The following is a 26997-nucleotide window of genomic DNA, read 5'->3' as shown; positions in this document are numbered from 1 at the left end:
TTCCTCCAGATTCTGGGACCTTGGTTTCCAAATGAGATGCAAGCACTTCATGCTTCCTTCCACTTCATGCTTCCTTCCACAGACGAGCTTTATGGGGATGCTGACTTCATTTTCCAGCAGGACTTTGGCACCTGCCCACACTGCCAAAAGTACCAAAACCTGGTTCAGTGCCCATGGGATTACTGTGCTTGATTGGCCAGCAAACTCGCCTGACCTGAACCCCATAGAGAATCTATGGGGCATTGCCAAGAGAAAGATGAGATACATGAGACCGAGCAATGCAGAAGAGCTGAAGGCTGCTATTGAAGCTTCCTGGTCTTCCATAACACCTCAGCAGTGCCACAGGCTGATAGCATCCATGCCACGCCGCCTCGAGGCAGTAATTGATGCAAAAGGGGCCCAAACCAAGTACTGAGTACATATGCATGCTTCTACTTCTCAAAGGTCCAATATTGCTCTATTTGCAGTCCTTGTTTTGCTGGTTTCATTTAATATTCTAATTTTCTGAGATTGTTAATTTGGGGTTTTCATCAGCTGTACGCCATGATCATCACAATTATAACAAATAAAGGCTTGACATATTTTGCTTTGCATGTCATGAGTCTATCTCATATATTAGTTTCACCTTTTAAGTTGAATTACTGAAATAAATGAACTTTTCCACGATATTCTAATTTTCCGAGTTTTACCTGTAGGATTGCATTGCCAACCAGTTGTATCCATCTGGTCTGAAGTCTGCCATTTTGTTTCTTTACTTGTTTTGCTTTATTAATTGTGTCGTTACCATCATCATCATTGGCAGGCCATTGGCATGGACTGCAAGGGTTATAAAGCAATTCAACCAAATCAAGTTCAGTTTCACTTGCCTGTTAGAACATGGGTCCTAATCTTGAAAAGTTTTATGTCCTGTTTTGTCTTACAGTAGACCAGCAGAAATTATTATTATCTCCATTCAGTAAGGCTATGGTGGATTCTTAGGTGGGTTCTTAGGTGGGTTCTTACTCAAGCAAAAATCATGTTAGTAATTCATGGTCAAACTGGATAATTTTGCTGGAGTATCTGCAGTTTTGAAGGAAAGTGGTGGCTGCCTAGTAAGTAAGATAGAGGTATTAAACTTGGAGGAGCATCACCAAGCATGTTGTTGTTGTTGTTGTTTAGTCGTTTAGTTGTGTCCAACTCTTCGTGATCCCATGGACCAGAGCACGCCAGGCACTCCTGTCTTCCACTGCCTCCTGCAGTTTGATCAAACTCATACTGGTAGCTTCGAGAACACTATCCAACCATCTCGTCCTCTGTCGTCCTCTTCTCCTTGTGCCCTCCATGTTTCTCAACATCAGGATCTTTTCCAGGGGGTCTTCTCTTCTCATGAGGTGGCCAAAGTATTGGAGCCTCACCTTCACGATCTGTCCTTCCAGTGAGCACTCAGGGCTGATTTTCTTAAGAATGGATATCATCAAGCATACACACAAGTAATTCATATTCTACTGGGACTACCACGGTTTTTTAAAATTCCCGGTTTTGCAAGTCTCCTGCTGCATGGATTGCCTAGCTGTGGAAGACTATGATTCTGGTATCACAGAGAGGCTGACAAGATATTGCAGAAGATGCTGCCATCTTAATAAAGCATCTCTGTCCTTTCTAGGATTCTAATGTCATTGGAGCTATCCCAAGAAAAGCAGCAAAAGTGAAGTGAAGTCTGGGAAGAAAAGGTCATGGGGTAAAAAGCTTTTATTGCAAATATATTGACTTAAAAAAAAGGTAAAATGTTTTAAAATGTGCCTGCAAAAAGCATGTCACCTAACTTAGGGAATGCCTCTTCTAAGATGGCTATCTCATACCCTGATTTGTCCCAGTCTCTGTCGTTGCGTGTTTGCTTGAGAGCTGGCACAATTGTTCAACTGCTGTTGCTAACACGCTGCTAAGTAATGGATCCGCAGAGCAGATTTAAGGAATTGCTTAGAATTTTTGAGTCACAAATTGTGGAGAGGAGTCAAAGATGGGGAGGAAAATGGAGGAGGTAAGAACATCTTCTTTAAAAAAAAGTCCCGGTGTCTGTGGCAAGAGTGTACAGCACAAATGGGAAATGTGTGTGTGTGTGTGTGTGGGAGAGAGAGAGAGAGAGAGAGAGAGAGAGAGAGAGAGAGAGAGAGAGAGAGAGGGAGGGAGAGGGGGAGAGAGAGAGAGAGAGAGACAGAGAGATGACAATATAAAAAGAAGCAAAGGTAAGGAAATTGTTGATGGGTGAAGAGCCAGCAGCACAAAGTACTTCATATAAATTGGTACGCCAAGTGCAGCTGCTCATAGCAAGAGGCTAACCACAGTAATGGATATTCTCAGGACCAGAGCTGGATGCTGGGACCCCTTTATCTTACCGGCACCCCTTTGCACTGAGTTAATCCAGGAGTCCAGAATTCTCTGATGTTGCTGCCCACCCAGTAAGCTTGGCATCAGCCTTTCATGTTTCCTGCATCATGTGAAGTGCTGCTCTTAGAAAGTCCAGAAACTGCAGCTGTTCAGAATGTGGCTGCTGAACATTTTAACTGAGAACGTATACTTGATCAGTTCTGAAAGGGCTTCAGCGGTTGCCAGTTCCTGAGTTCAGTTACAGGTACCGGTGCTTATCCGTAAATAGTTCAGCCCTGAATAGTTTGGGATCCAGGAATGCCTGCTCACATATTGATCTACTTGCCATCTACCAATGCTTCTGCCATTGGAAGACGACAAGAGAACCTATTTGAATGTGTTGCCTTAATTATGGAATTCCTCACCCAAAGAAACTTGCCTGATCCCTACTTTGCTTTCCATTTTTGCCACTAAGCAACTCTTGGGTCGTGTGTGTGTGTGTGTGCGCGCGTGCGCGCGTGCTGATACACACACACAAAAATATATATTTGTGTGTGTGTGTGTGTGTGTGTGTATATGTTTAATAACCCAGCCTGCTGTTTTTAATTGCTATGCTGTTTTGTAGCTGCTGCTGTTTCAAGGAGTACTCACGGTTACGCAATACCGGCACCTCTTTTTGTAGCACGTACTGTAACAACTTAATGGTGTGTGCTGGCACCTGTTTTTCTAGGGAAAGAAAGCTCTACTGTTATCTTTGGTCTGTATTGTATCTTTTAATTTGTTGCAAACTTCCCTGGGATCACTCAGATCAAGAGTGGTATACAGTACAAGCCTTTTTAAATAAAGCAAAATAAGTTGTAAGAGAAGTTTTGAGTAAGATGGGAAATGTTTGTATCGTGTCAAAAATGTCAGCGCACCATGGCACAAACAATTGCGGTTCTGTATTTCAGCAAAGAGAAAGAGAGGCTATGGATTAATTCATAGATTTTGGCTAATTTTCTCACCTTCAGTGTTTCCCTTTTTGCAAAAGGGCACAAACACCTTAGATGATGTCTTTCACGTTCTTAATTCCACAACAAAAAATGTATATATGTGTAATCTGACAAATCATTTGTGGCTGAGCAACACATGCTTGAACGATTTATTCTGTGCGACTTATCACTTTCTGCTTTATATTTTTATATCCTGCAAAAAAAAAAACTGAATTGGAAAAACATTTGTGAGTGTTTGGCGCCGCTTTGGAGTAAATCGGACGATGTTGGGTTTGGGGTGAAATCTTGATCCTATGGTTTAGGGCATCAAGGGCTCATTTGGGGAGGAGGCACCATGAAACGTAGCGTTTTGACCGCCAAACGTTGCAGGGGCCTTTTCCCACCATTCGGCACCGCTTTGGATTGAAGCGGATGTTGGATTTTGGGTGAAATCTTGACCCCGCAGGTAAGGGTGCCGAGGGCTCGTTTTGTGGGGCACCGTGAAACGTCGTGCTTTCACCGCCAAATGTTGCAGGGGGCCTTTGACCGACGTTTGGTGCCGCTTGGCAATGAATTAGATGACATCAGGTTTTCCATGAAACCGTGACCCTGCGGGTTAGGGGGCCGAGGGCTCGTTTTGTTGGGTGCCTTGAAACGTGGGGTCTGTACATACTTGTAGGAGCTCCAGTATCGGAGACAGTGTGCTTCTGAATTCCAAGTGCTGGGCAGCACAAATTTGCAAGCCTGTTCTGTTTCTGGGCTTTGCATAGGGCTCTGGTTGGCCACTGTGAAAATAGGATGCTGAGCCTTTGGTCTGATCCAGACAGGCTCTTTAATGTTCTTCTAAGACCAGCCTATAAACAGTTATGTACCTGGACACTTTTGATGAGTAAGAATGCTGGCATCTGTCCATCTTGAGAGTCAATGGAGAAGTGCAGCTTTGGAAATGAGGTCAAGCTGTTGGAAGGTTGCAGTACCTTTAGAGACCAATGCAGGAGAGACATGTTTTGTTGCAGCTGGGAGAGCTGAAGGCGTCCAGTTGTGTTGCTGCAGCGCACTTGAGGTTGCAGACAATTTTGTCTACCTGGGTTCCACCATAACCAGAAGGTGCTCCACAAAGCTAAGCTGGACAAGTGTATTGGCAAGGCGGCTACACAATGGATTACCTCTCCGAAAGGGTATGGGAGAATGTAATTCAATTAAGCAGACAATTTGGTTGATTTTTATTTATTTGTTCATCTGCTTTCCCTTGGAACAAATTGGACCGCTACATCACCCCCAATGACATTTGGTTTCTTCTCTCGTTTTGTCCGGGTTCCCAATCCTCCATTATTATTATTATTATTATTATTATTATTATTATTATTATTATTATTATTATTAATTTAATCATACCCTGCCTTTTTCCAAGGCAGACTCAAGGCAACTTAAGGATAAGATAACAACAGCTAAAACACATAGGGGGAAAATAGTTTAAAAGTTTAAAAAGCTAAAGTTTAAAACTAAAAAGTTTTAAATATAACGTAATTGACATAAAAACAGCACAGCACCAGCCCTTTCCAAAAGCCTGTTGGAATGAGAAAGTCGCCTGCTGGCAGAAGGACAACAAGGAAGGAGCCAGTCTAGTTCCTCTAGGGAGGGAATTCTGAAATCTGGGAGCAGCCACCACCAAGAAGGCCCTCTTCTTCATCCCTACCAAGCATGCCAGTGGATGTGGTGGGACCAAGAATAGCCCCCCTCCCCCGATCTCAGAACCCAGGCAAGCTTGTATTGCATGTTTGATCAGAATTAGGTGGCTGTGGATCCGCAATGCTTGTCTGTTATAATTATGTATTTCTTCACATACATTTTCTGTTGACTTAATGATGACTAAGGGCCATACTAGACATGCACTTAAATGAGTAACAGGTAGCAACATATCTTTATTTATCCTAAACAAAATTCATGCCCGGGGGTATAGGAGCCAACTCCTAGGGGCCAAGGTCCCTTCGACTCCCCCCTTTGGGGGGCCGGGCTCCCCCAAAGTTGATGGGCATTCCCATTCAATTTTGTGTGCACCTTGTGATCTATTATGCAAAGTGGGGCTTACCTGCCCCCACTCCATTTTTAATTCAAGTTGGCACCCTTGCCGCCCCCCCCGATTCACCCTGTGAAGGCATTCCCTCAACAAGACTGGAGGACCTCCGTTCTTAACTCAGTGCAGGAGTGAACAGATGAGCTTCCGCTTTGCAGTGAAAAATGAAACTCCCTTGTGCTTGAAACCAGTTAAGACACACCACAATTGCCTCACTACGTAAATCATGTTCAGAATACCACAACTCACACATAACTGGCTGTAAAGTAACATAACATTATATATAATAAAACTGTAATCATCATATCAAAAAATTGCAAAGCACAGTTCCTGATGGCAATAACATATCATATTACTTTTAACCATCTATATGTTTTTATTGTCGTGAAGTCCAAGGATAGTCAAGTCCAAAGATTGTCAAGTCCAACAATTACAATGTACAGTTCCTGTTGGCAATGCCATTTCATACTGATATGTTCCTTCTGCATCGTCCTTTGTCTTAAAAGTGTAACAAATGAACTTGCCTTCTGCATAGTCTCATGTCTTGAGACTTTAACAAACAGGTAAAGGGACCCCTGACCATTAGGTCCAGTCGTGACCGACTCTGGGGTTGTTGAGCTCATCTCGCTTTACTAGCCGAGCTTCCAGGTCATGTGGCCAGCATGACTAAGCCACTTCTGGCAAACCAGAGCAGCGCACGGAAACACCATTTACCTTCCCGCCAGAGCAGTGCCTATTTATCTACTTGCACTTTGATGTACTTTTGAACTGCTAGGTTAGCAGGAGCTGGGACTGAACAACGGGAGCTCACCCCATCACGGGGATTCGAACCGCTGACCTTCTGATCAGCAAGTCCTAGGCTCTGTGGTTTAACCCACAGCGCCACCCGCGTCCAACAAACAGAACTACTTAGTAACAATAAGGCAGCTGATGATAGATCAGTTCTCAGGATACACCCTTGTTTCGCCCATTGGGCTTCTTCAGCAACAAGGTTTCCAGGAGATATTTCAGCAGGTTTTTTCAGCCAAAATAGTGCACAGGAACGCAGAAGTTGCCAGTCAGAGATGCTCCGTATCAATGATAATTGAAACTAAGCTATACAGTGAATGAATGAATTTATTAATACGGTCACAGACCAGCATCAACACACACAATATCACAGATCATAAAAAAAATATCAGAAATACAAGGGACAATATGAATATAACAAGGCTTTAAATATAAAAATTAAAATTAATTGTTAGTGTGTCCCCTGTAATTAACATTTAGGGGTTTGAACATTATGGGATACCACTTGCTTCTTGCGATTGATTGCAGACGCACAGAATTTAGCTACATTTAATGTAGTCTTGGGATTCTTGTCCTCTAGCAGTAGTTTTAAACTATGGTATTCCGATTCTTTCCTGGACTTTTGCAAAACAGGTGTGATAAAAGTCAAACGTATATCCTCATAAAGACGACAACGTAATAGTACATGTGAAGCAGTTTCAACTTTCAACGAGCCACAAGGACAGACCCGTGCTGTGTGTGGTTTACCCTCAAATCTGCCCAAGCTATACAGTGGTACCTCGGGATGCGAACGGGATCCATATCGGAGCCCCGTTCGCATCCTGAACAGAACGTAAGACGTGACAGCGCGTCTGCGCGTGCTGCGTTTCGCCACTTCTGCGCATGTGTGACGTCATTTTGAGCGTCTGTGCATGCGCGAGTGGCGAAACCCAGAAGTAACGCGCTCCATTACTTCCGAGTCACCGTGGAGCACAATCCGAAAATATTTATCCTGAAGCGTATTTATCCTGAGGTATGACTGTATAGGAGCAATCCCTGGGCAGGGCAGGTGCAGGCAATTAGAATTAAATATTCTTAAAGAGACCTAATTGCAATGATACCCCAACCGATGGAAATCTAATATGTTAAGTATTCCACATCTTCATTTCTATACGCTATTACAAATTTATCAAACTTATGCAGTGAGGCTTAATCATCAATGCATCCCATCTGGCAAATCGTCATTGCAGTCTCCACAATGGCAAACAAGATACATAGCCCACCACGCCAAGCCCACCAGTTTATGCTGTGGCTGCCAGGTCAGACAGACAGACAGACAGACAGACAGACAGACAGACAGACACACACACACACACACACACATTAGTCCTGACCAATGCCTTTGACAGAGTGTTTGCCTTTGTTGACTGATGTTATTTCAGAGGGCACTAGCATATGGTATAGAAGGGTATCTGCCCAGTTTGCACGTCTAAGGATTATTATTTTAAAGGTGTGTAGGCGGGGTTTGGATTCATAAACATTAAATACCAGATCGGGTTAGCTTTTGTGAACACATTGCTAACATTTTAAAGTACATTTCTGCTTTAATAAATAATCAGATTTGCAAAAATCATCCAGCGAGTCGTTTTCCTTATTGACATTCTGGGGCTGTAGGACTAGAATAGCAAATAATTAAAAGAAATAATGATATTAATTTTTTTTAAAAAAAACCACCTTGCTTAGTACAGGACATTTTTACAACAGTGAGGATCGTAAGGCGGTTGGAGAAATTGTTATCTATTTGCTAATCATACAATGGGTACTTGAAGGGGGGAAAGGGGAAGAGGAGAGATTTAGAACAACAGAATGTCTCTGCTGTGTTTTGGTAAGATGGAATATATATATATATATATATATATATATATATATATATATCCTTCTTTTAGATCACTAGTGACTCCCAGTGGTGAAATTTAACAGCTGCACAGAAACCTATGAAAAAGAAATAGCTGTTATCACAACTGAACATTTGATCAGTGGGGAACCCAGCCTCTCCATAAACTTTTAGTGAAATAAGTGCCAAAGATATGTTTCAGAAGATAAATTAAATCATCTATTGAAATATACTCAGAGTCGAGAGTGGATTTCATGCTCTTTATTCAACTCATAGTGAGGAGAAGGAATGGAAGTTCCCCCAGAATGTCTGCTTTATATACATTATTACACAATGGGCCCCACGTGATTGGCTAATTCCGGGATTCACCTGTATGCCAATCAGGTTGCGGATTCACTTCCACCTGGAGCTGGATTGGGTGGCTCCTGTGGACCAATCAGACTGCTACATTCTGAATCCGATTGTTCTAGGACCAATCAGACTGCTGCATTCTGAATCCGATTGTTCTAGGACCAATCAGACTGCTGCCTTTTGGATCCTATTCAACTCAGTACATAACATCTATGTTTCTCTTGTTGTGATGGTGGTGGTTAGCAACAGCATTTTATTTAGTAGTATGCAAGCTGCAATTTTCCTAGCATTGCCTGAAGACCCCAAGACACTGGGTCAATACCTACCAACTTGCAGTGTACAGTATGTCCCCTGTCCTACTAATGCTGAACTGTCAGAGGGGGGCAGAGACCCGGGGACAGGGCTGTGCTGACATCAGCAGGAAGGCCAGCAGGTATAGTCCATCTCATCCTTTCAATTTGGATTTGGCATACGTGTTGTGGCAAAGATCTGTAATGGCCTTTTAAATGAGGCAATATCTCTTTAAAAAAAATAATTTTTATTACTTTTCCATTTAAACATATATAATCACATGGTTATTAAATAATAATAATAATAATAATAATAATAATAATAATAATAATAATGATGATGATTTGGCTGGGCTTCCCCAGCCACTCTGAGCAGCTTCCAAAAAATATTAAAATACTGTAAGACATCAAACATTAAAATCTTCCCTAAACAGGGCTGCCTTCAGATGTCTTCTAAAAGACTGGTAGTTGTTGTTCTCTTTGACATCTGATGGGAGGGCGTTCCACAGGGCGGTTGCCACTACCAAGAAGGCCCTCTGCCTGGTTCCCTATAAATTGGCTTCTCGCAGCGAGGGAACTGCCAGAAGGCCCTCGGCGCTGGACCTCAGTGTCCGGGCAGAACGATGGGGGTGGAGATGCTCCTTCAGGTATACTGGACCAAGGCCGTTTAGGGCTTTAAAGGTCAACACCAACACTTTGAATTGTGCTCGGAAACGTACTGGGAGCCAGTGTCGCTCTTTCAAGACCGGAGTTATATGGTCTCGGCGGCCGCTCCCAGTCACCAGTCTAGCTGCCACATTCTGGATTAGTTGTAGTTTCTGGGTCACCTTCAAAGGTAGCCCCACATAGAGCGCATTGCAGTAGTCCAAGCGAGAGATAACTAGAGCATGCACCACTCTGGCAAGACAGTCCGCAGGCAGATAGGGTCTCAGACTGCGTACCAAATGGAACTGGTAAACTTCTTTGGCTCTTTAGAGCCTGTCGACTTCCGTTCCTCCCACCCCTTGACTTTCAAAACTAACCATTATATCACAGCCTTTTATATATTTTCCAACTCTAAAATAACTGCAAAAACGCAAAACAAATAGCAAAAAAACGACAGACCTCGGCGTAACACTCAAAGCGGAGCACGTTCTGCTTCCGAAAAAAGTTTGCAAACTGGACACTTACTTCCGGGTTTGCAGTGTTTGGGTTCCAAGTTGTTTGAGAACCAAGGCGTTTGAGAACTAAGGTACCACTGTACCCGCCCCCCCCCGCCCCGTATGACTGGGGTAGCAGATTTTGTTAAAGACTTGAGCTTCTTTCAAACATTTCACTAATTAACATATTATTTGTGTAATAGTCTGCAATCCGTTTTAAAAATCTGAAGTGGCTTTTGTTGTGCATCTATAATTGCTGCAAACCGAACTGCAAAAAATGCTAAAGATTTCTTTCAATAAAAAACCAGAGGCCTGCCTCCTGGGAATAACAGATTCAGATATTCCGCAAAAGAGGAAGGGTATCTTTTTATATGTGACCATGGCAGCAAGAGTTCTGATCGCGGCAAAATGGAAGAGTAATGAAATCCCCTCTATACAAGATTGGATCCAAAAGCTGACAGAATATGCCGAATTAGATGGTCTATCAGAAAAAAATTAAGAATAAATCAAAACAGGAATTTGTTTCAAAATGGGAGGTTTTCAAAGAATATCTGAAAAATAAATATAGTAGTTTAAATTCTGTTGCAGTCAAGGAACTTCAGTAATAGTTGCAAGGTAGATATAAGAAATAAGATTTATTAAGAATAAGTTTAATTATGATAAAAGTGTGTATTGGCAATAAGTAATATGAAATTGAAATATGGACTAGACGGGAGGTCGGGTCTTTAGTGTTAAGACCAATATATGTTTTTTTGTTTGCTAAGAAAATTATGTGTCTATAGTTATTCCTGTGTGTAATTTGGTATTTGTGTTTTTTTTCTTTTTTCTTGCTGTATCAATAACAATCTTTTAAATATATATATATGTAAATGCTGCAAACCACTTTGTGTGTATGCACGTGTGTATTTGTGGTATACAAGTATTTTTAAAGTAAATAAATAAATACTTCTAAACCACGCTTCATCAGAACATAAAAGGAGATCCTTTGCAGTTTGTTCTCTCGGTGGCTAACCAGAAGAGTATGGAGGCCCACAAACAAGACCCGAGTACCACTGAGTCTTCCTAGCAACTAATATTCAGAGGCATACTGTCTCCAATAGTGGAGCCAGAACATAACCACCATATCTAGTAGACATCAATAGCCTTAGCTCTTCCAACAAGTCTTTTAAGTTGAGGTCTCGAGTCTGCATCTGTTTTGGAATTGTTTAAGAAGTTTTTAATTGTTTTATCACTTGCGTGCCGAGGTCCCCAAGCCACCCCTCAAAATAATTCACAAATCACACATTTTTTTTTTTATTTTGGCCACAACTTTATTAAAATACATAATCTGTGAGTGGTTGTTTAGACATTGGTTAAGACTTTCTGTCCCCCCACCTGGGACAGAACTGACTACCGAACTCCCTCGGAAGCCAGTGAAGGGAAAACAATATTGGAGAGCAATGGAGCTGAGTCACAGGCCCTCACTGCTCACCCAACCAGCTCCCCAGGGCTTGCTGGCCCTGGTCCCATTTTAGGGAATGGACGAAATTGTGGCAAGCCCCTGGATTCCTTTAACAGAATTCTCTTCCGCACCACCATTGGAGGGGCAGGCCCAGCCTATCCTTACCCCTCCTCCAACCAATTTTTTATAAGCAATGCCTAACCGCAACCTTACATGTTGTGACGATTTGCTAGGCAAAAACCAAATGGCACCAGCCAATCAGCCAAATGGACAAAATTCCTATTAGGCCCCTGCCCCAACGGCAGACGACCCCATGACAGGCATAGCAAGGTCAACCGGAACTCAGGGCGGGCGGGTGGGTGATCTGATGCACTCAGAGAAAGAGAAAGCAAAAGCTGAGGGCCCCAATATTTAAAGCCTTTGGTCCCACCCACCACATTGCAACATGCAATTTGCCCCAGCGACCCGGCCATCCGATCGTTGCCCCAGGCCAGCTCACTTTTAACATGCCTGGCAACAGAGGGTTGGCTTGGCAGACCCTACCGCAACACGTGCTCTCATTTCAGGGAGAACACACTTTGTTACATAACATCCTGGGCTCCTATGGATGGGCAGAATATAGATGTAATAAATTAAATTAAATTAAATTCGCCAGAGTTAAGAGCAATTAATTAAATGCTGTCGTTTTCCTTAATGAACGCAAGGGCAGGAAAGGGGGTATTTGACAAGGAAGGTAAAAAAGAGGAGAGAACGAATGTTTCCTATCTGTTCTGTTGCACAGAAGTTGTTTGAGTTGTACTGTCAGTTTTCTGTTAGGGCAAATATCGAGTTTGGTTACCACTGCGCAGTTCTGACATCACTAGTGTCAGCTATTGCTTGTGCCATCACTAAAAAGCACAAACGTTTTGCCATTTGAGGCTCCAACATACATGCAGCACAATCTTAGGAATGTCTCCTCAAAAAGCCAGTCAAATCCAACTTGTTCAATGGGACTTAGCCCCAGGTGTGTTCAGAGCCTTAGGCTACTCAAATCCCATTGACTTCAGCCCATGTTTGCACATAATCCACATTCTGTTAGAACTGCTTTTGTTTTTATTTAAAATGCATTTTTGACCACAAGGTGTCACTGTGCGGTTTAACAGAATTCCTTAAAATGACATGGAAGGATCTGTAGTCAGAGAGAAAGAGAGAATTGTAGAGCTGGAATGCATCTTCAGAGTCATCTAGTCCAACCCCTGAAGTGCAGAAATCTCAACTAGATCCTACATGATCCTATGACCATTGGCTCAGCCCACCAAAGTCTGCACAGAGGGTCATTCGAAGGCTATGCATGCTTGCTTGGAAGGCTAGATTTAATCTACCAAATACCTACAATGTACCGTATTTTTTGCTCTGTAAGATGCACTTTTCCCCTCCTAAAAAGTAAGGGGAAATGTGTGTGCGTCTTATGGAGCGAATGCAGTCTCCATGGCTTCAGCGAAAGCAACGTGAAGCCTCCGGAGCGGCTATCCCTCTAAAATTGCCCCTCTAAAACTAGGTGCGTCTTATAGAGCGAAAAATACGGTAATTATGGAACTTCCACTGCTCTGTGTGTGTGTGTGTGTGTGTGTGTGTGTGTGAATGCACATTGCCCTTCTCCTCTTCCATTTTAAAATTTGCTCCGCCCATCTCCCTTCCCTTACTTCAGTGGTATCCAGTGGTATTCAGAAGGCCAGATTTGATGAAGTGAAGGGCCATGAGGCCCATCAGGATTTTACCCCAGGAAATAAACTGCCACAGGGGCTGGATTAAACCAACCAGCGGGCCGGATTAGGCCCTCGAAATTGACTTTGCACATGCCTGCCTTACTTGGATAACAGGAGTGAAACAAACGCTCTCTTTCATGCTAGGGCAATTTCTGGCAGTGAGGCCCAAAATCTAGAGGCAATCTGTATGCAACAGGCTGGTCTCCAGTTCTCGATTACCATTGCCACCACTTGATTCGCTAGATGTGTTTTTTTAAGCTGGGGTGGGGAGATTATCTCAGTAAACCCTACAACAGTCGTGTAAGACAGGCCGTTATTAAACCCATATTACGTGGGAGGGTGATGTGACGAGTTGTTTAGTACAAAAATTATCTGTTGATTTCCCAGTTTACAGTCTTCACTGCTCCACACCACAGCTATAGTGACAGAGGTTGAATGCCCAGTAAAAACTAAATGTTGCCACTGGCTATTATTCTCTATGAGGACCACTCCCCTCACCCCCATTGCTTCCTATACTTTGCAATGGAATTATAGAAAAGCAACTGTTCAATTTTAAGACCTCAATTGCCATAAAATCTGCCGTGGCATGTAACTCTAATCCCTCTATCAGATCTCATATTCTGGATATAAAGGATTCACTAAAATGCCACCATGTGTGTATTTGCTCTTACAGAAAAGTTCAATCATAAAATACAAATGGCGTAACTACCAGAAGGGAAGTTTTTAGTAGATGACACGTGAATGTGTTATCAGAGACTGAACAAACACAGGGACAAATTCACTGAAAACCCATGTTTCAGTCTGTGTAGGACAACATGGCAGTCCATTTTAGAAGGCCCAAAAAATCTCCGGAAAATGATATGAGGTGGACTCTAACCAAGGCATGTAGTTTGAATACGGGCTTCAGGAAGCCATTCCCTTTCTTCTGTGGGTGGGGGAATCATAATGCCCTAATTTGCACACACAAATCTAGTTTATTATAACAACATTCTTGTAGTTTGCTTCTGAAAGGATCATAGACATTCACCTCAAATACCATGCTTTTCAGCAGAACTGGTTCATACATTAAGCCGCAAGTAATCGAGGGATGTGGGATGCGGGTGGCGCTGTGGGTTAAACCACACAGCCTAGGATTTGCCGATCAGAAGGTCAGCGGTTCGAATCCCCGCAACAGGGTGAGCTCCCATTGTTTGGTCCCTGCTCCTGCCAACCTAGCAGTTCGAAAGCACACCAGTGCAAGTAGATAAATAGGTACCGCTCCGACGGGAAGGTAAACGGCGTTTCCATGCTCTGCTCTGGTTCGCCAGAAGTGGCTTAGTCATGCTGGCCACATGACCCAGAAGCTGTACGCCGGCTCCCTCAGCCAATAAAGTGAGATGAGTGCCGCAACCCCAGAGTCGGTCACGACTGGACCTAATGGCCAGGGGTCCCTTTACATTTAAATCAAGGGATGTACAAGCCAACAGGCAGCCTTGGAAAAAAACAACACCCTGGAAAATTGGAGTAAACAAATTCAGATGTCAAGGAAAACAGCAGAAGAGGCTGAGCAAATCTAGTGTTCAGAAGCAGACACAGTTCCTTAAGTGAAAATGAAGTTTTGCTGGCGAAAATGCCCTTTGCTTCAGTTATCTAAATCTTGAGGTCTAGCACCTTTGTTGCAGATTCCTGTACTAGACTGTCCTTCTATTAAAAGGAGGGGTCAGTGAAGTCCCACGACTTGCTTTGGAGACAAAAACTGACAGCATTTGATGTAAGAGTACATAAGAGACCACATAAAATGTACAACTTGCGGGCTTCTAAACAAGTTTATTGAAGACAAAATTCAATATATGGCAACATCCGCAACTGGGGCTATTTTAGAGCACTTTTAAAAATCACCGTATGAAATTACAAGAGGCATGATGTGCATGACAAGTAATGAAGCGGTTTGCTGGTTGGTGCACACAGCTGATTGAAGGTGATGTTCCTGTACATACCATAAGCAAACATCCAGCTACATCTCTTTGTACAATAAGGCTTTGGACGACAACCTATGCCCCACCCCACCCCACCAAATCTTTCCCATAGCTTTGGTGAACTGGCTCCCTTTCGGAAAAGGTCTGAACTGTGCTGAATAGCTTTTAAGGCAAAATAATGTTTCCTCGTTCAACCTCGTCACTTACAAACAGCTCCCTAGGCAGTTGAGAGTAGGGGATAAATGGCTGGATCTTTTCTCGAGGGAAAAGCTCTGCACACATGTGTGTTGTAGGTGTATTGTTTAGCGAGAAGTCTGTCCAGGTAGAGGAGCATTTCAACACAGCCGCCTCCCGCAACACCGACAACAGCTTGCTGTGGTACAGTTTACAACCAATACTGTCATTTGTATGTTTTGTCCCACAGATTTCAATGGATCTTCTTGATTTATCACACAACATCCAGAAGGAAAGACAGTAAGACTGCATGTTTGGTCTGTGTTGATGTGACGGTTCATAATTACACCTGACGTAATTGACTATCTAGGCAGCATTCAAGTGTGGGGCAGAAACCCCAAGGCAGCAAAACTTCCGCAACAGTGAAATATATGCATTTCATATAATTAAAACACAGTTTTACTGCTCACTGTTTGCTTTTCTTAAGACTCGGCATAATTCTGTAGAAAATGCTGCAGCGAGGCCATCAGTGAATCTTCAAATTCACAGCCCTGATTCACAAGACGCTTTGTACCTTTGGATAATTAAGTGCACCTGGTTAACAACAAGCAACACAAATATGACCTCAGGTTTTGCTTGACAAATAAGAGCATTTTACTGGCAGAAAGAGAAGACTGCACAAACTACACACACACACACACTCTTTGCATCTCCACTTCACTGCTGTTTGCACGTGTGACCGCTCAGAGATGAGAAGGAGACAGCTCCGTCTTTCCTCCTGTGGTTACTACTTGGATCAGACTCCCAGAACATGGACGGTTTTTTCCAGTGATCCAGTCATAAAAGGTTCTGTTAAAAACAGAGATCAACATTTTGTGAATTAATCCAATTCCTAAAGCAGGCTTCCTCAACCTCGGCCTTCCCGATGTTTTGAGACTACAATTCCCATCATCCCTGACCACTGGTCCTGCTAGCTAGGGATGATGGGAGTTGTAGGCCAAAAACATCTGGAGGGCTGAGGTTGAGGAAGCCTGTCCTAAAGCTTCACGTTATAAATCAGCCTTTCTCAACCTGTGGGTCCCCAGATGTTGTTGAACTACAACTCCCATCACCCCTAGCTAGCAAGGCCAAAGCTCAGGGATGATAGGAGTTGTAGTCCAACAACATCTGGGGACCAACAGGTTGAGAACCACTGTATTTGAACTGCTTAAAAAAAAGTGTAGAAGCTTCTCAGTTCAGAGATTTTGTGTCCAACACTCCTCCTAAATACATTTCATACTGCAGTTCTATGCATGTTACCCAGAAGTAAATCCAGTGTTCAAAGGAGCTGGCTCCCTAGCAAGTGCTTAGGACTGCAGTCCTAACCTTGTCATTTTAGAATATTCAACATCTATCCATTCTTTCTTCTCTCTTATACATTTATATCCCACCTTTCTTCTGCCACGGAACCCACCTGAGGCCCTGACCAAGCCCATGACCGGCCTGATAAACTGAGTAACTTATATTTATTTTAATTTATTATTGTTATTTCTGCCGCAAGGAAGCAAGCCGTTATTATTCCCCTTCGACAGGAAATGAGTTTGAGAGACTGCAGCTTGCTTTGGGATGTTTCAGTTGGGTACTGAGTCCACCCTAAGCACTGCTACTGTCACCTGGAGGCACAAATGGCCTCGAAGGCTCAGAGTGCCTTCCACTAACTTCAGTTGGGCCCTAACTGGACAGGGACAGCCTAGCTACTGTTGTCTACAGTCTGGTAACCTCTAGGTTAGATTACTGCAATGCGTTCTATATGGGGCCACCTCTGAAGGCAGCCAAACAGGACTAGGCAGTGTTCTTGATTTGTACTGCCCAGGGTGGATTTTATTTAAATCAAATTGATTTAAATCACGATTTAAAATCATTATTTAAATCACAAGTCAGTAAGACTTGATTTATTTTTATTTTTATTTTTACAGGAAGACTCATTCTTGCTGGTATAATCTTAATATTTACAACCAGATGAAGGTTTCATTTTTGGAATAATAAATTTTCAGAGTAGTTTTTACAGTTATATCAAAAATTACTGATTTGATTATACTATTAGAAATACATAAGACAGATAATTATGAAACTATTGTGAGGTTTAATAAGTTAACTGTTTATGTTTGGACAACTTTTCTGCTGTACTTTATTGGAAGGAGAAAAATAACCATTTCTTTAATAACAATTTAAACAATTTATTTAACTAAAGCAATACAGTAACATTATATCATATGTATCCATGTTTGTTAACTGATGTGGTTAAACTTTTTTTTAAAAAAACACACCTTAGACTGAGTTTTAGCACACATGAAAAACTTAAAACAAATCCTTATTTCCTGATGAATAGCCTTTGGACTATAATATAACCTAAACAGAAAACTATCTTTAGAAAGATTTTTCCTCCAAAAGCATTTTATTTTAAAAAATCCAATTAAATTTTTTTTTAAATCCGATTTTGGGGGATTTTTTTTTTTAAAAAATCATTTATTTTTATCCACCCTGATGCTGCCTATGCACAGGCCATCAAGGCAATTTTGAACTGATCTGGCATCCATCAATTCCCACAACCGATGCTTTCAGAATCACTCTCCCAAGCCATGTTCAGCCACTTCCACTTCACAGAAGGGCATTTAACTTCCAGTGACTTAGGATCTGCACTCCAGAATTTGAAGGCACAGGCGACCTGGACGCTCTAAAGCAGCAGCTGTTGAGCAAGGAAGCCTCTGTTTACTCACTCGGCAATGAAATCTAACGGTGTCCAGGAGCTGACATCCGCATCAGGCATAGATTTCCTGTTCATTGGTGTATCCAAGGTAACCCTGGGGCAAAGAAAGATAAGCTCTTCAGTTGTACACTGCTGCATCTGATAAATGCTGCCTGCGTTTCTTCTCCGTCACAACGCACGCAGAACGTTGAGGACAGTGGAAGGTGGAGATTGCTCTTTTTATTAAGATTTTGCCTTCTCGGTGACTATGCTGAAACTGACTGCGCACCTTTGAGCAACAGGTATTTCTCACTTGCGTGCAAGCATCTTTTATCTAGAGGCAAAATGAAGTCTCACACAAATGGTGGCTGGGAAAAGATTAGGCACCTCTTCCAACTGCTCCTGTGAATAACATTATCTACCGTGGTACCTCGGGTTATGTTACCTTTGGGTAACGTAATTTCGAGTTATGAACGCGGCAAACCCAGAAGTCTGTACTTCTGCGTTTCGCCGCGCGCGCATGTGCAGAAGTGCTCTATTGCACCATGCGCATGCACAGAAGCGGCACCTCCAGATACAGACTTTTTGGGGTAAGTACGGACCCCTGTGATGAATTAAGTTTGTATCCGGAGGGTCCACTGTATTTCCAAAGCTGCTTTGCAGCATCTCACCTAGGACTGTCTCTCACATGCATGCTTGCTACATGCAGTTTGACCATCAGATGGTCAGTATCATGTCACTGCCACATAAATACACCATGGCTGCAGTCCTCAAACTGGTGCCCAGGAATAGCTGCCACTGATTTCAGGCGCTAATTAAATCCCGTTTTCAAAGGAAAGCATCAGACTGAAACTTCAACCTTATTCTGATAGCAGCAACAGACATACTCTAAAAAGTGCATTTTGAATAATGACCACCCGGGTATGAACAGAATTAACACATGCATTCATGGCCCCATAAACAGGACACAAGAATTAGGGCTGCAATCTGACCCATGCTTACATGGTTGCCTAAAGTCCCATTAAGAGTTCAAGATTCAAAGCAGGACTTCCCAATCTGTAGTTTGGTCCCTTAGCAACTATACCACTCAAATTATAAATTAATGCAAAACAAGAAAAGAGAAAGAGAGGGAGAGATACAGAGAGAGAAATCCAACACGTTCAAATTAAAAGTATTTGCTTTCAGCAGAGGGAAATTTAATGTTAATGAAATGTAAAAGTTAAATGGCGTGAATCCATCCCCTGTCCATGATTCTCAAGCAATTGCAATTTCGAGTTGACAGGCCAAGAGTTCACGTAGACCACAAACCACTGATTTCAAAGGTTGCTTCTTCAACATGGCACAAACTGGGCATATGAAAAAACCTAAAGCAGAGGGTGCTGTAGGGATGAAAATGCCACCACTTACGGGAGAATGGCAACCGCGGCAGACCCCGGTGGCAGCCCACTGTTTGTACCCGAGAGGCTCTGGCAAAGCTGGTGGACTGCTCCTTTGGCCATGCCATAACCTATCATTCCTAAAACAAAAGGAAGAAAACATCAGCTTTGTGCAATAAAAGGGAAGCAGAACTGTTTGAACGAGACACCAAAATATTGTCACCGTTTCACAGTACATCAGGAGAATAAACCCAAACTTTTCTGGCTTCTGGAAGGGAGCCGTCTAATGTGGTACAATTGTGAGGCTCCATCCCAGCAGCCCACTGTGTGCATACATCCACATGGGCACCTCTATGCGCAGTGGGACACTAGTGGCTGGCTCAGCTGTAATTTTGCAACAAGGAAGTCAGCCAAGAAATGGTGGGAGCAAAACCTAGTTGCCGCTGAAGGCCCAAAAGTCTCTGTCCCAGGACTGTACCACTTCAGACTGCTAAGGAGGGAGGGGACTGTCAGGGATTGTTGGTAGGGGAAAGAGGCTCCTGACTCAAACTTTCCAGGGTTCAAGCTTCAGGAAAACAGTGACACAAACAAGCAGCAAGTCTACAATCAGAACTATGTGTCTGAAAATGACCACCCAGTTTATTAAAGCCAATACCCTCTGATAAGGGATGCGGGTGGCGCTGTGGGTTAAACCACAGAGCCTAGGACTTGCTGATCAGGTCGGCGGTTCGAATCCCCGCGATGGGGTGAGCTCCCGTTGCTCAGTCCCTGATCCTGCCAACCTAGCAGTTCGAAAGCATGTGCAAGTAGATAAACAGGTACCGCTCCGGCGGCAAGGTAAACAACGTTTCCGTGCGCTGCTCTGGTTCGCCAGAAGTGGCTTGGTCATGCTGGCCACATGACCCAGAAGCTGTACGCCGGCTGCCTCGGCCAATAAAGCGATATGAGCGCCACAACCTCAGAGTCAGCCACGACTGGACCTAATGGTCAGGGGTCCCTTTACCTTTACCCTCTGATAAAGGAACTGAAGGGAACAAATTACATAACATCCCAACAAATAGAGATGCAATAATATAGTTCCAAACTATCTGTATCTGTATATCAGCAGAGAGCCACTGCTCTTCACAACTTTCGTCAAAGCATTTATCGTGACGGTCTATTGAAAAGGTTCGTCACTGGAAACTCTCAGCAGTTTTGGTCTCCGACAGCCACTTGCCTTCAGATATGCCAACTATTCTACACAGTGGCAACTTGAGTCATGCCGGTAGATTATAGGGTTTCCTTAATTATTTTAATTCCCAACCCATAAACATCCAGCATGCCAGGGAAAGACCCCTTTGCGGGATAGATTTTTTTATCTGCAAGGTTTTCTTGGAGGTGTGGGCTTGGTATGAAGGAACATCCCATAATGCTGGCCCCATGCACCCAAACACAAGTTTACTATCTCAAAGAGAGGTTCCCATTGAAGTCCACCTGTTTACCTTCTTTCCCTTTTCATTATATGTACAACAAAGTGTCAATCCCAGTGGCAGATGAACCCTACACTCTGCCACTTGTGACGATTGCCAATAGCAGAATAAATTAAGCAAACCTGTTCAGCTTACATAATCTATTCAGGTCACAGAATTCATCGTTTCCAATGCGGAATTTGGATTCCATGGTTAGAAGTTTGATTTTTAATGCAGAGTACACAGATGTCCTGTGACTGACATTCAGCATACTCAGAACCGACTGATTTATATCTATAGACTAAAGTTCATTGATTTCAGTGGGTCTGCTCAGATTATAGCTAGCAGTGAATATCGTTCAGTTTCCACACTCTTTTCTGTGTTAATAGTTACGAAATGGACCAGGAACATTCGTAACTATTGACAGAGGGTTGAAGGTCATTGGTCTTAGAAGAAGGCAGGTTAAAGGTAGGATCCATTGTAAACAAGCAGAGCTGCCACTCATTTTGAAGAAATAAAACAGCAGCCTAGCTTTACTGTGTCTCACAACTTAGAAATAACAGTGTGCTTATGAGCCTTCTGCTTTTTCACCCGCAAAATTTCTCTAGATTGTGGCTCTCAAGCATGGATCCCTTTACTGGAGTCAAAATGTCCTCTGAAAAGACCTTAACAGCTAGTCAACAGACACATTGCAGGACAAGAGAATTTGAAAGACTGGTTTATAATTGACACCACAAAGAATACTGGCAAAACACACCACGATATTTACCTGGAGTTCCAGCTAATGCTGCTTTGGCCCCTGTCAGGGTCAACAACCCCCCTTCCTTCAGGTGCTTGGTGGCCAAATGGCTAGAGATTGTTGACGTCCAAACACTTTGTTTCCACATCAGGTCAGTATTTTTGTATAAAGCTGGTGAGCAGAGAAAACCCAGGACACATTAGGCATCAAGACAGAACCAGCATGTACTGTTCCTTGCTCAAAACTGCAAATCTCCCTTAGTTTGTCATATTTCAGATCCTTGTTTTGAATTCCTTGTTTTGCAGCAGAAACTAAAAAAACAACAACCCAACCTACCCACTTCAAAGTTATCTTCTGAGGGCAGTATCTTCACTGGTCATCTTTTGTATTCTTTTCACTATATGCTTAAAACCTTAAAATCTTGGTAATAATAATAAGTAATAAATATAAATAAATAAATAAATAAATAAATAAATAAATAAATAAATAAATAAATCATATCCCGCCCATCTGGTTGGGTTTCCCCAGCCACTCTGAGTGGCTCCCAACAGAATATTACAGCACGATAAAACATCAAACATTAAAAACTTCCTTAAACAGGGCTGCCTTCAGATGTCTTCTAAAAGTTGTTTATTTCCTAGACATCTGATAGGAGGGCATTCCACAGGGTGGGTGCCACTACCGAGAAGGCCCTCTGCTTGGTTCCCTGCAACCTCACTTCTCACAGTGAGGGAACCACTAGAAGGCCCTCAGAGCTGGACCTCAGGGTCTGAACGATGGCGGTGGAGATGCTCCTTCAGGTATACCAGTTGGTTTCTTGTTCTCTTTAATGTTTTACTGTATGTTTGTTTCACTATATTCTTGCATTGGTTTATATTGTAACAATATGGTGAAAGGAGTACGATAATGTTTTAAGGTGAGCTTCCCAGATAAAAGACTCCAAATTATCCAGAAGACTCTGATTTGAGCTCTCCTGAATCTAAAAAAAGCCCAACACTAGCTCCCCGCTTCCCAAAAAGAATGGGAATATGTAGCAATGTTGTGTTCTATACTTGCCCAGCTCGAACTACATGTTTCTGGTCCAGCAAACCATGGTTTGCTGAAGAAGTGAACAATGAGCTTAAGTGCTTCCTGCTTTCTTAATCTACTCCTCTTGCACAGCTGGCTTCAGGGGAGATTTCCTGGTTTGCTAGATGAATGGCATCCAAACTGTGGTTTAAGAATTCCCTACAAACAAGATCAGAATGTGTTTGGCAAATCCTATCTGAAATGGAGCACACAAACCACAGTTTCCTGGTTGGGACATCACAGGGAAGCTGTGGCTTATCAAACTGGGAGGTCTTCTCTGAAGCCAAGCTTACATGTGCTCCAAAAACCAATACTTTGTTGGAGCAGGAAAATCATGCTTTGAACGCTTTTAGACACAAACCATCTCAGAAATATTATGCTCATAATTGAGACTTATGGAGCTGTTTAGGATCAGTTAGTTCTCTGAGGAATAGTCTCCTATTCTAATATGTTTCTAATATGTAAGTGCAAATGCCTGTCCTGAAGTCTTTTATAATCACTGGAAAGTGCTTTGTAGTACCATGCAAAAACCTGGGTTTGATTTTAGAACCATTAACTCTTTTCCTGGAATTTAATGGAACCAACCACTAAACCACTATAAAACAGAGAATATTTTCCAATGGTCTCTCTAAATGCCAGGCATAACTGAATTGTAGAATGTGCAGAACTTATGTTGCGAAATTCTGAAGTGGTATTTCCAACCAAAGTTCCTTTTATTTTGCAAATATAGTACAGGCAACCCCCGTTTTGCACGGGTTCAAAGCATGAGTGGCTGTGCATGCGTGGGTTGTTTCTGGACCCAGAACAGGGCAGAACGGGACAGAACGGAGCTGGGTGGGCTTATGCATGCTCTGCCGAAATGTGCAATGATCAGGAATACAACCCCTGCACAAATCATTCTTAAGGACACGGCAAACAAGATCTTATTCACTTTAGGATCACTGGCAGGGTTAAGACCTGGTTCAACAGAAGCCTAGTTCTCCATGTGAAGCACCTCCAAGCCACAGCTGGTCTATTTGCTTTAAAGTGCACAATGCAGAATACATCCCCTTTGAATGGAGAAAACCAACCTCTGACCTAGTGCAACAACAGCGGACAAGGTAGAATCCAGTCAATTACTTCCTCCAGGTGGAGGATTTTAAAGCCTTTTAACTGGGCTTTAACAGCACAATCCTACCATTCCCCTAAAAAAGCTGGTGACTTGGTGTGGGTGGTGGTGGTTAGGACTCTGCCTGGATTTTTCTCTGCCAGGCTCTAGCAGCAGCAGGAGAACCAGGGGGCTGGCAGGGCCCCTCCATGCCAGAGGTCCCAAGGTACTGCCAAGTGGGTGGTAAGCTCCCCCTGGCAGTTCTTCCACTGGCAGTAATATGCAAAATAGGGCTCTTTGGCTGTGTTTCTCAAACTTAGGTCTGCAGCAGTTGTTGGACTACAACTCCCATCATCCCTAGCCAGCAGGACCAGTTGTGAGGGATGATGGGAGTTGTAGTCCAACAACTTCTGGAGACCCAAGTTTGAGAAACACTGGTAGGGTGTTGTGGTTTTGGGATCACTGGAGATGACGTGCTGGGAGAAAACCTCCTTCCACCACCTTCTGAAAAATCAACAGGGTTGTCAAGGGTCAGTTTCGCATCTGGATACAGCCACTTGGGCACCCCAGGCTTAAAACATCAAAAAAATGAATGCAGAAAAGTGACCCTTAGCAAGATATTTACTGCTTAACAATTTAACAAACTTCCATCAGGTTTCAATATTGGTTGGAGACAGCTACTATACTCGATTTTCTGATCACACACAAAAAGGAAAGAAGCCGTTCTGAAAACTCTCGTTATAAGACAAAGAAGAAATAATTTCTTCCCTGGCATTCAAGGGTTTGTCGCTTACATTTTGCTTTCGCGCTGCCTCCAGCCCATCCACCGGCAACACAAAGTATAGCATCGACTTTTTCTTCGCCCAGGAGTTTTCCAACATCTTCTGTCACCTTTAAATGTGTGAAGACAAAGAAGTAGGGGGGGTGTCAGTTCCAAGAGATCCTAATAGGATCCACCCGCATTAGGATTTGAGCAAGGCAGGCAAATCAACAGACAGACAACCACCTCTTGTCATGTCAAGTTTAACCTTCAGAACCAGGCTTTAGAAATCAGGGAAAGTATATATAATGGAATATAATGGAACTAGGCTTAATATAAGCCAGTGCTTGCTAGGACTAAATCCCGAATCCTGAAATATGTTTCCAATGCACAACCAATGCGTGTGTTTGACCGCAATACGTGAAGACGGTTTTGGGTCGATAAAACCTCCCACACCTCAAATTAGAAGGCAGGGCTTCTAGAACTGGTTCCAAGCAAATCGGAGGTAATAGACTCATCTTTTTAGAACGGAACCAATAAATATGGGGGAAGGAAGAACAAGCGACAGAAAAACAAGCATGGGAGTTGATGTAGGTGTGCCAAGGTCACCAGTTCATTTTATCTTAACATGCATTTAAAATTATATACCGCAAAATATATCAACGATATTTCTCTCTCTCTCTCTCTCTCTCTCTCACACACACAAACACACACACACACACACATATGCTACCCAGGCCGTTTTGACTTGAGTTTGTTATCACACAACTCAGGCAGACCTTTAAAAGGGATAGCCAGCATCTTGAGCCAAGATGTTCCCACCTAAATGTTCCCCAGAGTTATTACATCCCTGCCCTAATGTTGGCAGCTGAACCTTTAACAACTGCAGACAGTTAAGTCAGTATGGCCCCTCCTAGAGATGGGGCAAATGGAAGAAAATGCACCGACTGAATTTTCTGCCTTTCATAAAGCTGGTGAAGGTGAAGAAACTGTCAGAAAGTCTTTCCCAAGAGGACAGAACTTTTCCAACACAAACAGGATCTCATTTTAGGATCTCAACTGCTATTATTTTGCAACCCAGAAGCTGCCCGGACATCTTTCTGCTTTCATTTTAATTGCTTCCAAAATGGCACAAACAATACCATGCACATTACCTGATCTGCTTGTTCAACAAAGGAATCGCTCATTTTCACAACAACGTTGGCACTCGCTTCATCGTTTTCTCCCAAGTCAATGCTGGCCACCCACTGATTTAAAAAGAAAAAAGTTTTCTGTTTAAAAAGCGATTTACTGTACTTATTTTGTGTTTTTGTATTTTGCACCAGAAAACAAAAGTATTTCCTAAAATCGTTTCAAAGGGAATCGGGGAGGAGTGTCAATGCTTTCATCGCAGATTTATTTCAGGTATGTTGCCCTTACAGTGGTACCTCAGGTTAAGTACTTAATTCGTTCTGGAGGTCCGTTCTTAACCTGAAACTGTTCTTAACCTGAAGCACCGCTTTAGCTAATGGGGCCACCCGCTGCCGCCGCACCGCCGGAGCACAATTTCTGTTCTCATCCTGAAGCAAAGTTCTTAACCTGAAGGACTATTTCTGGGTTAGTGGAGTCTGTAACCTGAAGTGTATGTAACCCGAGGTACCACTGTACTTTGCGCACCTCCTCAGGCTCAGGCCCAAAAGCAGGACAGCTTCCCCCCTATTTCGAAAGAGCCCTTTGTTCCTTCCCATCTCCCCAACAAATATTGCAAGTGTCCCCTTGCGATTCCTTTAACGCGCCGCGTAAAATTGCTGTTTCGGGGATGCGCGGGGATAAGGAGCGCTGGCTGCGCCCGACAACCTGCAGCTTCGTCTACCGAGATCTAAAGAAAACCTTTAAGGGAAGGGACAGGACCAAGGGCCGCCGGGCAAATCCGTGGCAGAGCGAGCGGCTGCGGAGACACGCAACCCGCACGCCTCCTTTTGCAGCGAGGCGGATGGAGATCTTTGCGCACACGCGCGCGCGTTGCGCGTTGCGCCGGGAAGGCCCGGAGAATGCAAAGCCAGGGGTTAGGCTTGGGAAAGGCGCTCCGTGCAGACGCAGCCGATCTGTAGAAACGCCAAGAGCTCCTTGTTCCCCCCACCACCACCCCCCCTCGATTCGTCCCCACGGGGCTACTGCCCTTACCCAGTTCTTCCCTCGGAAGTAGCGCACGCATTGGGAGCCCAGGGCGCCCCGGCCGCCATACACGAGGACCCGGCGCGCTTCCGCCGCCGCCATGGCTCAGCCTCGCCTGCAGCCGCCTTTCGCCTCCGGCCCGGGATCGGCGAGCGGCCGCAAACGCTCCGCCTTCCCAAGAAGGAAGGATTTTGCGCGGAGGAAGAGAGAGAGAGCGAAGCGCCGCCCTCGTTGCTGCGCCGATGGCGCAAGCGCCCCCCTGCCCTGGAAGCTGGGAGCTGGGTTTTCCCGAGGGAAAGAGCTGCATTTGTTTGGAAAGGGGAAACAAACAAAAAAGTATAACCGCATAGGAACTCCGAGGATAATCATAAATGAGTTCAGAAGTGTAATAATGTACCAATATTTCCTTAAACTGATGCGACTCCTTTTTGTGTGTGTGACTGTGGAACCCAGTTCAGCTACTGATGGATTGATTGATTGATTGATTGTGTGTGT

At 43.5% G+C, this 26997-nt stretch overlaps 1 protein-coding gene across 1 annotated transcript; it reads right to left on the bottom strand.

Moving 5' to 3' along the window:
- Positions 1–14802: 14802 nt before the first annotated feature.
- Positions 14803–26679, bottom strand: QDPR (quinoid dihydropteridine reductase). The gene is made up of 7 exons (XM_081925796.1): positions 26512–26679; positions 25503–25595; positions 24383–24479; positions 21464–21604; positions 19278–19386; positions 17902–17985; positions 14803–15994 (listed from the first exon to the last, which is right to left on the bottom strand). Exons 1-7 carry the CDS (start codon positions 26602–26604, stop codon positions 15889–15891), a joined length of 723 nt encoding a protein of 240 aa, XP_081781922.1. The 5' UTR covers positions 26605–26679; the 3' UTR covers positions 14803–15888.
- Between the last annotated feature and the right edge of the window lie 318 nt (positions 26680–26997).

This window comes from Podarcis melisellensis (assembly GCF_964234715.1).
Source record: "Podarcis melisellensis genome assembly, chromosome: 9".
Classification (NCBI taxonomy): domain Eukaryota; kingdom Metazoa; phylum Chordata; class Lepidosauria; order Squamata; family Lacertidae; genus Podarcis; species Podarcis melisellensis.
The sequence above is the reverse complement of the archived record's forward strand: the minus strand, read 5'-3'. Positions and strand labels throughout refer to the sequence as shown.

Bases quoted from the DNA above. Each gene is read 5' to 3' on its own strand.
- QDPR (XM_081925796.1), bottom strand. From the start codon at position 26,604: ATGGCGGCGGCGGAAGCGCGCCGGGTCCTCGTGTATGGCGGCCGGGGC. The intron at 19,387-21,463 runs GTAAATATCGTG...CTTTTGTTTTAG, and splicing joins AGCATTAGCTGGAACTCCAG to GAATGATAGGTTATGGCATG. The intron at 15,995-17,901 runs GTGAGTAAACAG...TGTTTTTAACAG, and splicing joins CCGTTAGATTTCATTGCCGA to AACCTTTTATGACTGGATCA.